Source organism: Malaclemys terrapin, chromosome 16 (assembly GCF_027887155.1).
Source record: "Malaclemys terrapin pileata isolate rMalTer1 chromosome 16, rMalTer1.hap1, whole genome shotgun sequence".
Classification (NCBI taxonomy): Eukaryota; Metazoa; Chordata; order Testudines; family Emydidae; genus Malaclemys; species Malaclemys terrapin.
This window is the reverse complement of record NC_071520.1, coordinates 11,585,721-11,598,527: the sequence shown is the minus strand read 5'-3', so window position 1 is coordinate 11,598,527 and position 12,807 is coordinate 11,585,721. Positions and strand designations below refer to the sequence as shown.

Here is a 12,807-nt window from a genome sequence, read left to right as displayed (position 1 = left end):
TAAGAACACTTAGTATACTTGTTGCCTTCTGTCTTCGGGGCCCTTTACAAACATTGCCTCATTGTGTGAAGCACTCTGTGTGGCAGGTAAGCTCCACTGTTATTTTCATAGAATTACAGGTCTGGAAGGGACCTCAATAGGTCTTCTAGTCCAGTCCTCTGCACTCAAGGGAGGACTAAGTATTATCTAGACCATCTGTGACATATCTTTGTCTAACTTGCTCTTAAAAATCTCTAAGGACAGATTCCACCACCTTCCTAGGCCACTTATTCCAGAGCTTAACTACCCTGGAATATTTATTTCTTTAAACTTTAAGTTTTTCCACAGGTGAAGAAGTAGAACAAAGAAAACCAAAGGGACAGTCTGGAAGAAGAAAACATCTGTGACAGTTTGGTCTGCTATTATAAGGTAAATGCCATAATATCAGCCTGTACAGACAGTGTCTGCATTTGGGGATACAGATATATCAATGGAAGGCAGTATTGTGTAATGGTTAAAGCACCAAACTGAGCACAAGACAGAGCTGTGAACAGAACCTAGATCAGGGATTCACAATGCAAACTTGAGAAAATCACATAACCTCTCTGTTTCCATTTCCCTAGCTGTAAAATGGCATACCAGTGTACTTCTGTGAAATGCTTCAAGATCCTTGATTGAGAAGTGCCATGGATGTAGCACAGAGGTATCCATCCAATAATCGATGGAACAGCTCCTTTTCAAATAAAGTCTCTAGAAAATAACAGAAGCTCTCAGCTGTAAGAACAGAGCAAATAGATTCAATCCATTCCTAATGAGCAGGCACAGCCTTTAATTCTGGAGTTCCCCGCTCTCTGGAGTTCCATGGCATCTCATTAGACTTTGCTCTGTCAAACTGCAGGGCCTAAATCTGCCCTGGCATCCCAGAAAAACTGGAGATAAAAGGAAAAAAGAAATGTGTACAAGTCAGACAGGTGGAAAAGGCTGTTGTGCTTTCCTGGTAATAAGAACAGGAGTACTTGTGGCACCTTAGAGACTAACAAATTTATTAGAGCATAAGCTTTCGTGGACTACAGCCCACTTCTTTGGATGCAGCTTTTTAATCCCTCCTAGACTCCCTGATTCGACTGGAAGTTCATAAAGTTTTGAGTGAACTTAGTTGTGTGGGATAAGAAGCACAGCTCATACCCTGATATACAGGAGGGAGGATTGGGAAAATTTGAGTGTTGTTTCCACAGATCTCTCCCCAGCCCTGCAGTTTCTGGATCAGTTTGAGGGTAAGGAGGTGTCTCTGGTGTAGATGGCTATGAAGCTTTAATTTGTCTCATGGGATGAGCTAAAATAAATCAATTTGATTTAACAATGGTTTCTCACACTGCAAACAGCTACGGCTAAATTCTGCCCTTGGATGCCTAGGTGTACTTTCCATCAGCTTCAATCTAGGCAGAATTCAGAGGGCCTGATCCTACAGCCTTAGTCAAAACTTCCACAGACTTCAGTGAAAGTACTGCCAGAAATAAGACCTTGGAATCTGGCCTAGCAAGAGTCTGTCCCCACAGTAAAACATAAAGCATTTAAACAGAGCAGACATTTCAGCTAGTAGGAACCAGTACTTATGCAGCTTCCTTCACCAATGATGCCAAAGTCCTTTAAAGGTGGGTGAGTACTAATATACCCATTTTACAGGTGGTGAAACAAGCCCCAGGAAGCTTAACTTCACCAAGATCATGTGGAGAACCAGTAGAATATACACTTGCTGGATGCCCAGTCATCCATTAGCCATTAGACCTTGTAGCCTTCTGGTATAAAAATACTTTTCACTCTTTTAGCAGCTTCCATGTGATGATTCCAAAGCATTTTATAAGCACTGATCTTCTCAACATCCCTCGAAGGTAGGAAATCATGATTAACTACCCCTATTTTATAGAAAGTGAAAATGAAGTACAGAGGAGAGAGTGGAGTGCCCAAGGTCACACACAAGCTCTGTGGCACAGCCAGAAATAGAACCTTGTATTCACAGTCTTGTGCCTTAACCACAAGCGCATCCTTCCTCCCTAGACTTTTTTAAGAGACTTTCTCCCATCCAGAAGGGATGAATATTTTAGCTGATTGTTTTTAATTTGTCTAAAACAGGAAACAACAGTCTGTCAATATAGGTACTCATATGGTTACCCTCATCACAGTATCTGAGTGCCTCCTACATATTTAAAAATAGAAATAACTATTTTAAACCTATTGTTTTAAATTGCTACAAAGGTTGCATTATTTTGATAGAATGCCTACAATGGAACCAACACTAACAGTATTTTTCAGGGAGTTTTCACCTCTCATTCTCTGCTGTGAACATTTCTCCAGAAAGCTAGGACCAGAGCCACAGATTCTAAATTATGTGGGATTAAATAAAGAAAAGCAGAGAAGCTCTAGGAATTGATGTCCTTGAGGTGAAAGCATAGCCTAGGTGTTAGTGAGTACCACCAGGTTTAGTGACATTGTTTGGGATCTCCTGCTTACTATGGCAAACTCAGAGAAACCCAAATTAGGAAATAAGGGTGTACCTTGGTAGTTACAGGTGAATAGGGAGCCCTTCATTGGCCATCTTCCCCCTGTGTAAATTGCTAAAAGAGAGAAATTCCTCCTCATATCCAGACTAAAGAGGACAGGATTAGGATCCTTGGGAAAACCAAAGAGGTCACGAATATGGAGGCCAAGGATCCAGATTGGTAGAGGTTGGAAGGAATCACACATTAATATGTAAAATGGGGCCTGTGACCCATCCTGTAGCTGAAAATCGGGAAGCTACACTTGTGAGACAAATTTTTTTTTTCTCCCTCTATTAAGCTGTTGGAGTAAGGGAAATATTTTTGGTAATAACAAGCAATTATAGCTATAAACACCTTCATTAACTCCAGCAGCTCAGGTTTGTTTCCAATATACTATTATTAATTGCACATGATTAAGCTCAGGATCTTGTCTAAAAGGTGCCAACCTGGGTCTATCTCTCCCACATCATGCAGACATGTTCTGTCACTGATTTCAAGGCTGTAGGAAGAAGCTGAGACAGGCAAACACATGCACCCCAGTTTCAATAGTATAGATGAACCCTACCAGGTTTCCTGCCAACTGTTATGCAAAAATATTTTTATTTCTACTTTGCAAATACCTTCCCTCAGATACCATAGCGCTGCAGTATAAGAACCTGAATAGAATAACATCCATCTTTCTTCACTCTAGAATCATATTTTTCTTCAAACCCTCACTTCCATGGCACTATTCCTGTGGGACAGCAAGCATGGCCCTTCTGTGGCTATCATCACACTGTTATAGGCTGACCAGATAGCAAGTGTGAAAAATCAGGACAGGGAGTGGGGGGGTAATAGGAGCCTATATTAAAAAATATATATATATATCGGGACTGTCCCTATAAAATCGGGACATCTGGTCACCCTACGCTGTTACCAATCAATCCATTAGACTAGCAAAAAACATCTAATGGCGTTGTTTCATAACATGCATTGTCACACAGGAAATCAAGTTTACCTAACTCCCTCCGTGGGTGACTAGTGGCACAGAGGGATTCATTGCTGAAGGTGGTAAGGGGAAAGTTGTGCCATTACATTTGCATCTGAAGAAGTGAGGTTCTTACCCACGAAAGCTTATGCTCCCAATACTTCTGTTAGTCTTAATGGGGGAGGGATAGCTCAGTGGTTTGAGCACTGGCCTGCTAAACCCAGGGTTGTGAGTTAAATCCTTGAGGGGGCCACTTAGGGAACTGGGGTAAAAATCTGGGGATTGGTCCTGCTTTAAGCAGGGGGTTGGATTAGATGACCTCCTGAGGTCTGTTCCAAACCTGATATTCTGTGAAAGGTGCCACAGGACCCTCTGTTGCCATTACACTAGTGTCTCTTGCAGACAGATCAAGGAGCAGCATTGCTGGACTCCCAAGAACCCTATTGGAACGTGAATCTAGCATAATATACAAAGTTTGGATGGAGGGGTTGAAACGAGACTACCTTAAAGGAGGGGCAATTTTTTTCAGGCCCTGCCTCTCTCTCTCCATCTCTGAATGGTGTGTATATTCCTTGGTGTGTCTATGGGTGTGGGCCTGGGGATTATTATCCCCAAAGAGATTGCAGCAGAGGGTGAGAGTGGTGCCGCAGAGCAGAAGCACACCGCCTCCCCATAGGCAGTAGGCCGAAGGAGTTGAAGAGGCTCCACTACGCCCTGTGTGCACACAACAGACACGGAGGGGTTAAATGCGATTTAACTCCGGCTATAACTGGTTCCTGGGCGCCCCTCGCCGATCCCAGAATCGTGCAAAACCTTCGGAGGTCCGGGGACGTGAAAGCCCCGGTTGCCGGGGTTTGCCCTAGAGCTTCTGTTTCACCGTTTATATTACTGACTCCTCAAAACTCTCAGCGCCAGGGGTCGGGCGCACAGACCCTGGGGTGCCTGCTCCGCCACTCTCTCTGCTGCAGCTGTTTTTCTCTCGCTGCATGTTTAGGACCCAGAGTGAAACGAGAGGAGGAGCCTTCGCTGCAGTGAGCTTGAGCCCAGCCTGTTTACCAAAGGAGAAAATAACAAGACATCTGCCAACTGCAAAGCAGGGGCCGAGGCCAAAGCGGAGCGAGACAGGGAGCAGCGTTCCCAGATTGCTGACACTTCCACGGCTACTTCTTCAGCCTTTGCTGGTGCCCGGTTGGATCAAGGATGCTGGACGGGGTGCAAGCTTTGCTTCTCAGCGCCGCGCTGCTAACAGCAGCGTCTGCCACCGAAGGTGAGAGCTGAACAACCCCATACCACCCACACGTACCCTGCTCCCGAGAGCTCCCCGAGCTGGGGGGCAGGCGATGGAGTCTGCATTGCCCTGCTATGGGATCGGAGTGTTTTATTCCGTATGATTTCGGAGAGAGGGACTCCGAGCTCCATCTTTGTTACCAGGAACAAAGGCAAACCTCAGCCTCCTGAAAACCCTTCTGTCTCTGCCAGGGGCTGAGATTGGTAGGGAAGCATCTCCCCCCCTTTCCCTGTGCCACCCCTTCGGAGCATCCCCCCCTTTCCCTGTGCCACCCCTTCGGAGGGGTGCTAGACCTAGGGGTGCGGCAGCTCTCCCTGGCTTGAAGTAGTAGTAACAACCCAATGCATGGTTTCCACTTTCCGCACCCCCACTGTCCCTGCGTCTGGAGATCGGTCACGTCTTCTGTACCCTTTGAGAGAATCATAGGCCGGGTAGGGACCCGGAGAGGTCATGTAGCCCCGTCCCTGCACTCAAGGGGACTGGACCTATTTTATGTGCCAGTTTGAAGATCAGAGGAGCTGGTTGCCCAAACCTCCCCTGCGGGGCAGTTTAAAGAGTCTAAACCCAGGCGAAGCAGCAGCCCGGCAGAGTTGCTTGGCTGTGCTGACAGACTTGCTGCCCCCATTTACAAAGGAAATGTCATGGCGTCAGGGGAGGGTGTTTGGTACTTTGATGTTTTAACAGTGCGATGAAGGAAGAGGCGAGAAGACGGAGGCAGCGTGGGGCGCCGCTACCAGGGGGTGCTGCTGTGGGTTACAAAGCGGGCGTAGTTTCAGTGCCTGTGGGGCTCTCTCGTTCTCTCCAGAATGTGTCCGTGGCAATGGAGTGTCCTACCGGGGTAGCCAACAGATCACCTCGAGCGGTGACCCGTGCTTGAACTGGCTGGCGGTGGGGAGAAACTACAGCTCCGCTCTCCTTGCAGGTAGGTGCGCTCGGCTCCCCCACCGCGGGGGCGGCCGAAGCTGCTACTCGGCGGTGGGTGGGTTTTATTGCAGGGGGTGGCTCCAAACAGCTCCTCAGTTGTGTTATTGTCCCCATGCCCCCCCGCTCCTGCGTGCGCCTCCCGGGCTGGGTGGGGGTGGAAGCCCAGCCCCTGCCCCTGCCGCGCATTAACCATCTTTCCCGGCCCCCAGTCTCCGAGGATCACAGCAGCTGCCGGAACCCCGACGGCGATGCGGCCCCCTGGTGCTACGTGAGCGGCGAGGCCGGCATCCCGGAGCGGAGCCCCTGCGACATCGCCCCCTGCCCAGGTGAGCGGGATTCCGCCCGGCGCTGGGCTCCCCGCGCGCTTCCCCGGGCTGGCGCGAGCCCCCCTCCCCCAGTCGGGGACCCCCACCCGCTGCGGGGCCACGTGCCCGCTGCTGTCCCCGCGTGGGGTCAGCGGGGCCCGGGCACGTGCGCAGGGGGAGCGCATCGGGTGAAAAACGAGGGGGTGTAGTTCCCAGTCCCCACCCCTGCTGCAGCGGGATTGGCTGCCCTGTTGCCAAGCTTCTAGGGGCTTGCGATTGGTCTCCCGTTTTGGGATGATGTCATCCCAGCGGCGAGAGCTCGGCGTGTAAACAATTTGACCCCGCCCCCAGGGCGGGGCTATCCCCGCCCCCTGCACGTGGAGTGAGCCGCCGTCCCCCACCCCTTTCCAGGGCCCCCTCCGTGACGTCATCGCGGACCTTCCCACGTGTGGGTCTGCCCCTTGGGCTGTGTCTCGCGCCCCAGAGAGAGAATCTGCGCAGCCGCCTCCCCACCAGCCCCTAGTCCCCCTAGGGTCACTGCAGGGAAAGGCCATGTCAGGGTGGGTAGCCCAGATGTTGACAAACTGGGGGGAGCGAAGAGCAGCAGAATGTCAGCGACTGTAAGGCTCAGGCACTAGCTTGTGGGGAGCTTCCCATACAGCTGGGGCACCCGTGAAACCACAGGGGGCTGGGGGCAAAGATTAAACAAGTAAAGCTATCCAGACTGGCCCCAGTGGGATTGATAGGGGGATGGGCTAGCCACCTACATGTATGGAGAGGAGTTGTCTGATGGGGGAATAGTTAGGGTCAACAGGAAGAAATTAAGAAAGGGAAGAACTGGCATACCAGGAAAATCTTCCTGATAGAGGTATTTGAGTGCGGAATAATCTGTTTAGAACTATTCCAGGGAAAATGTTAGAACATGCACAATACAGAACACATCTGCACTGATCCTGTCTGAACTATCTGCTTGTTTGCTCTCCTCTGTCCTGTCTGAGAGTCTGTGCCCCCCAAACCTCCCCCAGACACCCCCATCTTTCATTTCAAAATTTGTTTTGGTTAAAAAAATGTTCCCAGAGAGTAGTCATCTGTGGTTCACAGTCAAGCTGGAAGGGCATAACCAGTGGGATACTGCAGGGATCACTATTGGGTCTGGTCCTGTTTAATATCTTCAAACATTATTTAGATAATAATAGAGGCTACACTTAAAGTTTGCAGACAATACCAAGCTGGGAGGATTTCCAAGAGACCCCATGCATGTCTTTCTACCCACCCTTTTGTTCTAAAGGAGAGCATGTCCCTCCTTGCATGTACTCCCCCACCCCAGGCAGGATTCAGAATTCTTGTCTCCCTCAGTCTTCTCAATCCTACCCTGGGACTGCTTCTTATTAAGGACAAAGCAGAGCAGATGTTCCCTATTTACGGCTCTTTATTTAAAAGTCCTAGGCCTGGGGAACTGCTTGGGATTGGGAGCCAATATGCTGAGCAATTGGTGCAGTTGCCAGGGATTCAGCCATTTTGTCAGATTAAACCCACCTTCCCTGCTGTGGTGTGTCTGCCCGGGGAAGGGCCTGTCCCATTGCTTTCTCTTCCCCAGGGATAGCTCCTGCCAGATCCTATGCTCTTCTTTTCTGAAAGACACTGTGTGAAGTAACATCCCTCTGCAGAGGGACCCTTATTTCCTGGTGGTCTCCTGCCTGTTACCAACCCAACACCCCCTCCCACCCGAATCACATAATAGTTTTTTTCTAAAAGATATGCTATAGTTCAAAGAGAAATTAATTCAAGGAAGTCCTATGGTCTGTGTTATACAGGAAGTCAGTCTGGATGATCACAGACTCTGGAGGTATTGAATCAAAATGCTCCAAGGAAAAATGCCTAAAGGAAGGAACGTTGCCATATGTGTGGGATGGGGGTTCTGAGACCCATAGAAAAGATTCTATGGAGGGTGGCTTTCAGTCATGGCAGCATAGTGAGTGTGAGGGTCTCCTCCAAAAAGGTAGTTTTTCTTGTCTAGGGCTAGGCCAGACAGGGAGTAGAAGCGTGTCCTGCTGGTATGGCCTTCGTTACTCCACAGTAGTCGTATGAAATGGAATATGAAGATTAGTGAGACACATGGATGATGCTTTACTAGGATGTGGAAGGTTTATATTGCCAGTGCCGTGAGCTGACACCCCCTTTAGCTTTTGTCAGAGATGAGCTAGATGGTGGACCCAGAGCGAGTGCTCCCCCTCTTCCCTTCACTCTTTCACAAGGGCTGTTTGGTAGCAAGCTGTAAATAAGAGTGTGGTGATGGACTTAAATTCTTTCATAGACCAATCCCATGCAGGCCTTTCCCGCTCAAGAATGTTGAGGCAGGAGGGAAATAGAACAACAGCAGGGGCTCCTGCAAGAGTTCAGTATGGGGATATTGATCAGCTTGGTCATTGCTGTTCAGTGTGATTTTTTTTTTTTTTTTCCCCCTGTATATTGAGCTACAAATGGATTTACCTGGTGGCCCTTTGATTAATGCTCTGGGATCAGTTCTCACCTCTGTTCTTACTCCTGTTTTGGTGCTTTGCTCTGCCAGTTGCTTAGATTGCTCTTGACCTTTAGCAGCAGTTGAACTGAAAAGTGTGTGTGTTTTCTCCCATCTGTAGGGAGGCATTGTAACATCTAAGGGGGAGTGGGAGTATTTGTCAGTCTAAGATGAGGAAGGTCCCAGGGTTTTGGGTCTGAGATGGGTTTGTGCCCCATTCACAAGATAGCTGTTGCTATGAAACTTTGGTGACACACTTTAATATTTTAATGTATTTTTTTTCCCCAACAGGTGTTACCTCCTCCACAGAGACTCTGGTCCCTACAGTTGCGGCTGAGGTATCTCAGGGGATAGACCAGGTATTTGAACCAGCTGATACTTTACCAGTCCGGAGCGAGGCAGCTGCGGTGCAGCCCGTCATTGGGATCAGTCAGAGAGTCCGGATGAACTCCAAAGAAAAGAAGGATTTGGGAACATTAGGTATGACCTCCAGGAACACTCTCTAGATTCCTCAGTGGGACTACAACAGGATGTTTCTTTTCTGAACCCTAAAGCCACTGCTGTACATAGAGGCTGAGGTGCTGCCTTGTTCCTAACTTTGTTGCTTGTGCTCCTTTTCCACAGGCTATGTGATGGCCTTAATCATGATGGTGATAATCATTGCCATTGGAGCTGGCATTGTTGTGGGCTACATCTACAAAAGGTAAGTAGTCTCTGGATCAAGAGTTTGCATTGTGGCTGTGATACAGGCCTATAAAAGTCAGGAAATTCTGAGCTACTATAGATAACATCTAAGTCCCAGTTCATGCAGGACTCTGAGAAGGGTAGGCTCTTATACATTGGTGGTGGTGGTGGTGCTGTGAGATCTGGTCTTGTCATAGCCTCGATGGAACTCATTTAAACACAGAGGTATTAGGTCCCATAATAACCCTCTCATTAATTACCTTCGCTATAGCGTTCAGTAACTGTCACTCATTTAAAAAAAAAAAGCCACTTCTTGGCACCAGACACTGAAGAAGTGTCACCTTCCTTGCTATCATGTGAGGGGTCAGGTAGTTTGGAGAAACAAGTCTCTTTGGAACACAGCAGGCACATAAGATCATTACACACCTACTCTGAGCAGTGCCATTAACTCAGTTTGCTTTCTGGAAGATACTCATTGCCTAAAGTGTGTGTTTATCCCACCTCACCTGTGCAAGTGCCAGCCACCACCCAGAGCTCTTGCATCCTTTCCTACCATTCACAGTTAATGGCTTCTCTAAACAGTGGTAGCTCCTGCTTTGACTCAGCAGTCCTGCATGTTACAGGGACTCAAGACAGAGCCATAAACTAAAATCCAGATAGCTGTCACATGGTGTTTCCATAGCTACTGTCCGGGCCTTGAGTCCAGTGACAGGTGGGAGTGGACTGGCTCTAACCTTTAACCTGATTCCTCCATGATATTGTATTACTGGATGAATACAAACCTCTCCCCACACCCCACCTGGCTCTGTTTGCCTGGGTGCTTTCACCACTGGAGTTGGAAGTTTGGGGAAAAACCCAGCATCTCACATTCCTATTGAAGGCCTGGTCTTTTGTTGGAGCAGTAGCCTCTTCCCTTCTGCTGCAGCTCCTTTGGGCCAGTGCCCACTTGTAGGGACTGACCTTACTGCAGTCAGCCCTCAGAGCATCTGTTCTGGTTTTCTTTCTAGGGCCAAAGACTTGAAGGAGCAGCACGAGCAGAACGTTTATGAGCGGGAAATGCAGCGCATCACCCTTCCACTTTCTGCCTTCACGAACCAGGCCTGTGAGCTTGTGGATGAGAACACGATAGAAGTGCACACCAACCAGACCCCTGTGGAGGAGGCACATGATGGCAATGCACCTCTCATGGGCCAGGCAGGTACTCCTGGTGCCTGAGGAGCTAGGGTCAGGAGAGGCACAGGTTGAAATGATTGAGGCTAAGACCCCAGTCTCTTGTTTTGGGAGTGGGGGGGTTCATTTGTATTTTTTTGTTGATGAATTCCAGCAAATGACAGGACTTGGAGATGCACTGAAATGGGGCTGTTCAGTAGGTGGCTAGCAGGACTTGTTTCACCTGGGGACTGGTGCAACCCCTTTTATCTCCAGGCATTACTACAGCAGGGGAGGGGGAGTGGTTTCCCAAGCTAGCAATGTGCCACTGTAGCCCCACACTTCAGAATGGGAACTCTCAACATCCTCTTTTTCTGTTCCCTTCCCTTTTGACAAGTGTTATATGCATTTCAGCCTGTAATCTGATGCAGTATCAGAGACAGGTGGGAGCTTTACAGCAGGGTTATGTAGACGATGAATGTAGTTTTACATTTTACTTTAAGAGGAGAAAAGCTGTCTCGGGCAAATTTCTTTTAGAGAAGGGGAAGAGTCAACTGCCAACTATCAATATGGGCAAGTGAAGAGCTCGGTTTCAGGTGGGAGACAGGTTTTGGTTACAGAGGAGGGAGATGGTTAGCCCCAATGCATTGCTTAAGAGATCTCGCTTCAGCTGCTCATAAAGCAAAGTCTTCCAGTGCCCAGGACCCATTCCCACTCGCCTTGGCTGGTACAACAGGAGCCTGGTTCCAGAGCATTGAGCTAGGCTGTCTGCTAGGGCAGGAGAGGAGCAGGAGTATTTCAAAAGTGGAGGGAAGGTAGACAACCCCTCACTCAGCTTCAGGGAGAGTGGCCAAGTACTCTTTGCTGCTTAAAGGGATAGTAGCCATTTCTGAATTCCTTTCAGACTTTCCCCAGGGAGGTGTATTTCCAGCAACCAAGAGTTTAAACCAGTCCTAGGGTGAATGCAACTGGACAGATAAGACAGCTACCTTATTGCAGGCACCTCAAGGCCTGGTGCATGCTGTTCTGTGTCCTTTGCACAGGCTGCAGGAGAGGTCACACTGCAGGGGTTGTTTATCCAAAATGGGCCATTTTAGATAAAGATTTTAGGGCACATGTATGAGCAAGAAGCACTTGGTTCTCAGAGTGGGGTGGTTCATAATCCGTGTAGGACTAATTCAGAGAAATGCACATCCCCATCTTTGCAGCAGGGTTCAAGCCCTCTAAGGTTTTCTACCCATCTACATTAAGGGAACTTATGGAGTAGAAATTAAGTGTTGATGTTTAGATGGTTCAGAAAAGGGAAAATGTTTTTTTAAAAGCCTTTGAATACCATTTCTTTGTAAATATTTTAAATACCTCATTATAATAAAATAAAGATGCAGATTGTGCTACCTTGTATTAAAGCTTAAAAAGGAAAATAAAAAGGTTCTCTGGAAACCTCTGTGGGCTTCAATTGAAGAAGTAGCTCACGTGTAGGAAATGGGACCAGCTCAGCATGCCTTTCTGAACACGTTTCAGCTCCTTCAGGGCACATAGCCACACAAGCAGGCTAACAGCATTGTTCAAACCCAGGCAAGGCCCCCTACCCCAAACTGCAAAGCAGTGAAAGGAAAGAATAATTAAGGCTAGTGTAGTTCACCCTTTGCTCCATTGGCCTGGTCCACACTACCCCCCAACTTCGGACTAAGGTACGCAAATTCAGCTACGTTAATAACATAGCTGAATTCGAAGTACCTTAGTCCAAACTTACCATGGGTCCAGACACTGCAGGCAGGCTCCCCCATCGATGCCGCATACTCCTCTCGCTGAGCTGGAGTACCAGCGTCGACAGCGAGCACTTCCGGGATCGATTTATCGCATCTAGACAAGACGTGATAAATCAATCCCAGAAGATCGATCGCTTACATCCGGACCAGGAAGTAAGTCTAGACGTACCCATTGAGAGCTACAACCCCAGCCTGCATAAGAGAGAGAGACAACCACACTCACCACCGCACTTCAGAGAAGAACATGCCTTCACCTAGAGCTAACACATGGGATGTTGACTCTGTAGACATACTGGCAAAGTCCAGCATTAGAATGGAGCAGAGCATGTCTAAAAAAGCAGCTGTCTCTTCACTAGCCCAGAACAAGCTGCTGTGACCAAGCAGGCTGGGGCTGTGGAGAGATGATCTAATTATTCCTTTTCTGCTCTGAGGCAAGTGGAGTCTGTTTTACTTCCTGCTCAGAGACAGCGCAGGTCCTCTGGCTCTTGCTTTGGGAAAGGCTGGCGCGTAAACACAGTCAGGAGGTTACACTGGCTGGCAGGACAAATGCTTTTTATTTTTAAGTCTAGGCCTGACAGTAGCTGCTGTCACTGCCACCTGTTCCATTACCCCAGCTAAAGGCAGTTCTGTAGAGGATTTGCACAGAGGTCAGGCATCAGAGCCTAACCTTCTACAAAGCCCTTGCTC

General features: G+C 48.4%; 1 protein-coding gene across 2 annotated transcripts; it reads left to right on the top strand.

The window, feature by feature from the left end:
- Positions 1 to 351: 351 nt before the first annotated feature.
- PIK3IP1 (phosphoinositide-3-kinase interacting protein 1) lies at positions 352 to 11,745 on the top strand. 2 transcript variants are annotated; one of them, XM_054005992.1, is made up of 7 exons: positions 352 to 408; positions 4,478 to 4,750; positions 5,577 to 5,693; positions 5,905 to 6,021; positions 8,810 to 8,998; positions 9,143 to 9,221; positions 10,210 to 11,745. In XM_054005992.1, exons 2-7 carry the CDS (start codon positions 4,684 to 4,686, stop codon positions 10,415 to 10,417), a joined length of 777 nt encoding a protein of 258 aa, XP_053861967.1. In that variant the 5' UTR covers positions 352 to 408; positions 4,478 to 4,683; the 3' UTR covers positions 10,418 to 11,745. The 2 variants fall into 2 exon arrangements, with proteins under 2 accessions (XP_053861967.1, XP_053861966.1); XM_054005991.1 differs by lacking the exon at positions 352 to 408 and having other exon boundaries at positions 4,166 to 4,750.
- The last annotated feature ends 1,062 nt before the right edge of the window (positions 11,746 to 12,807 follow it).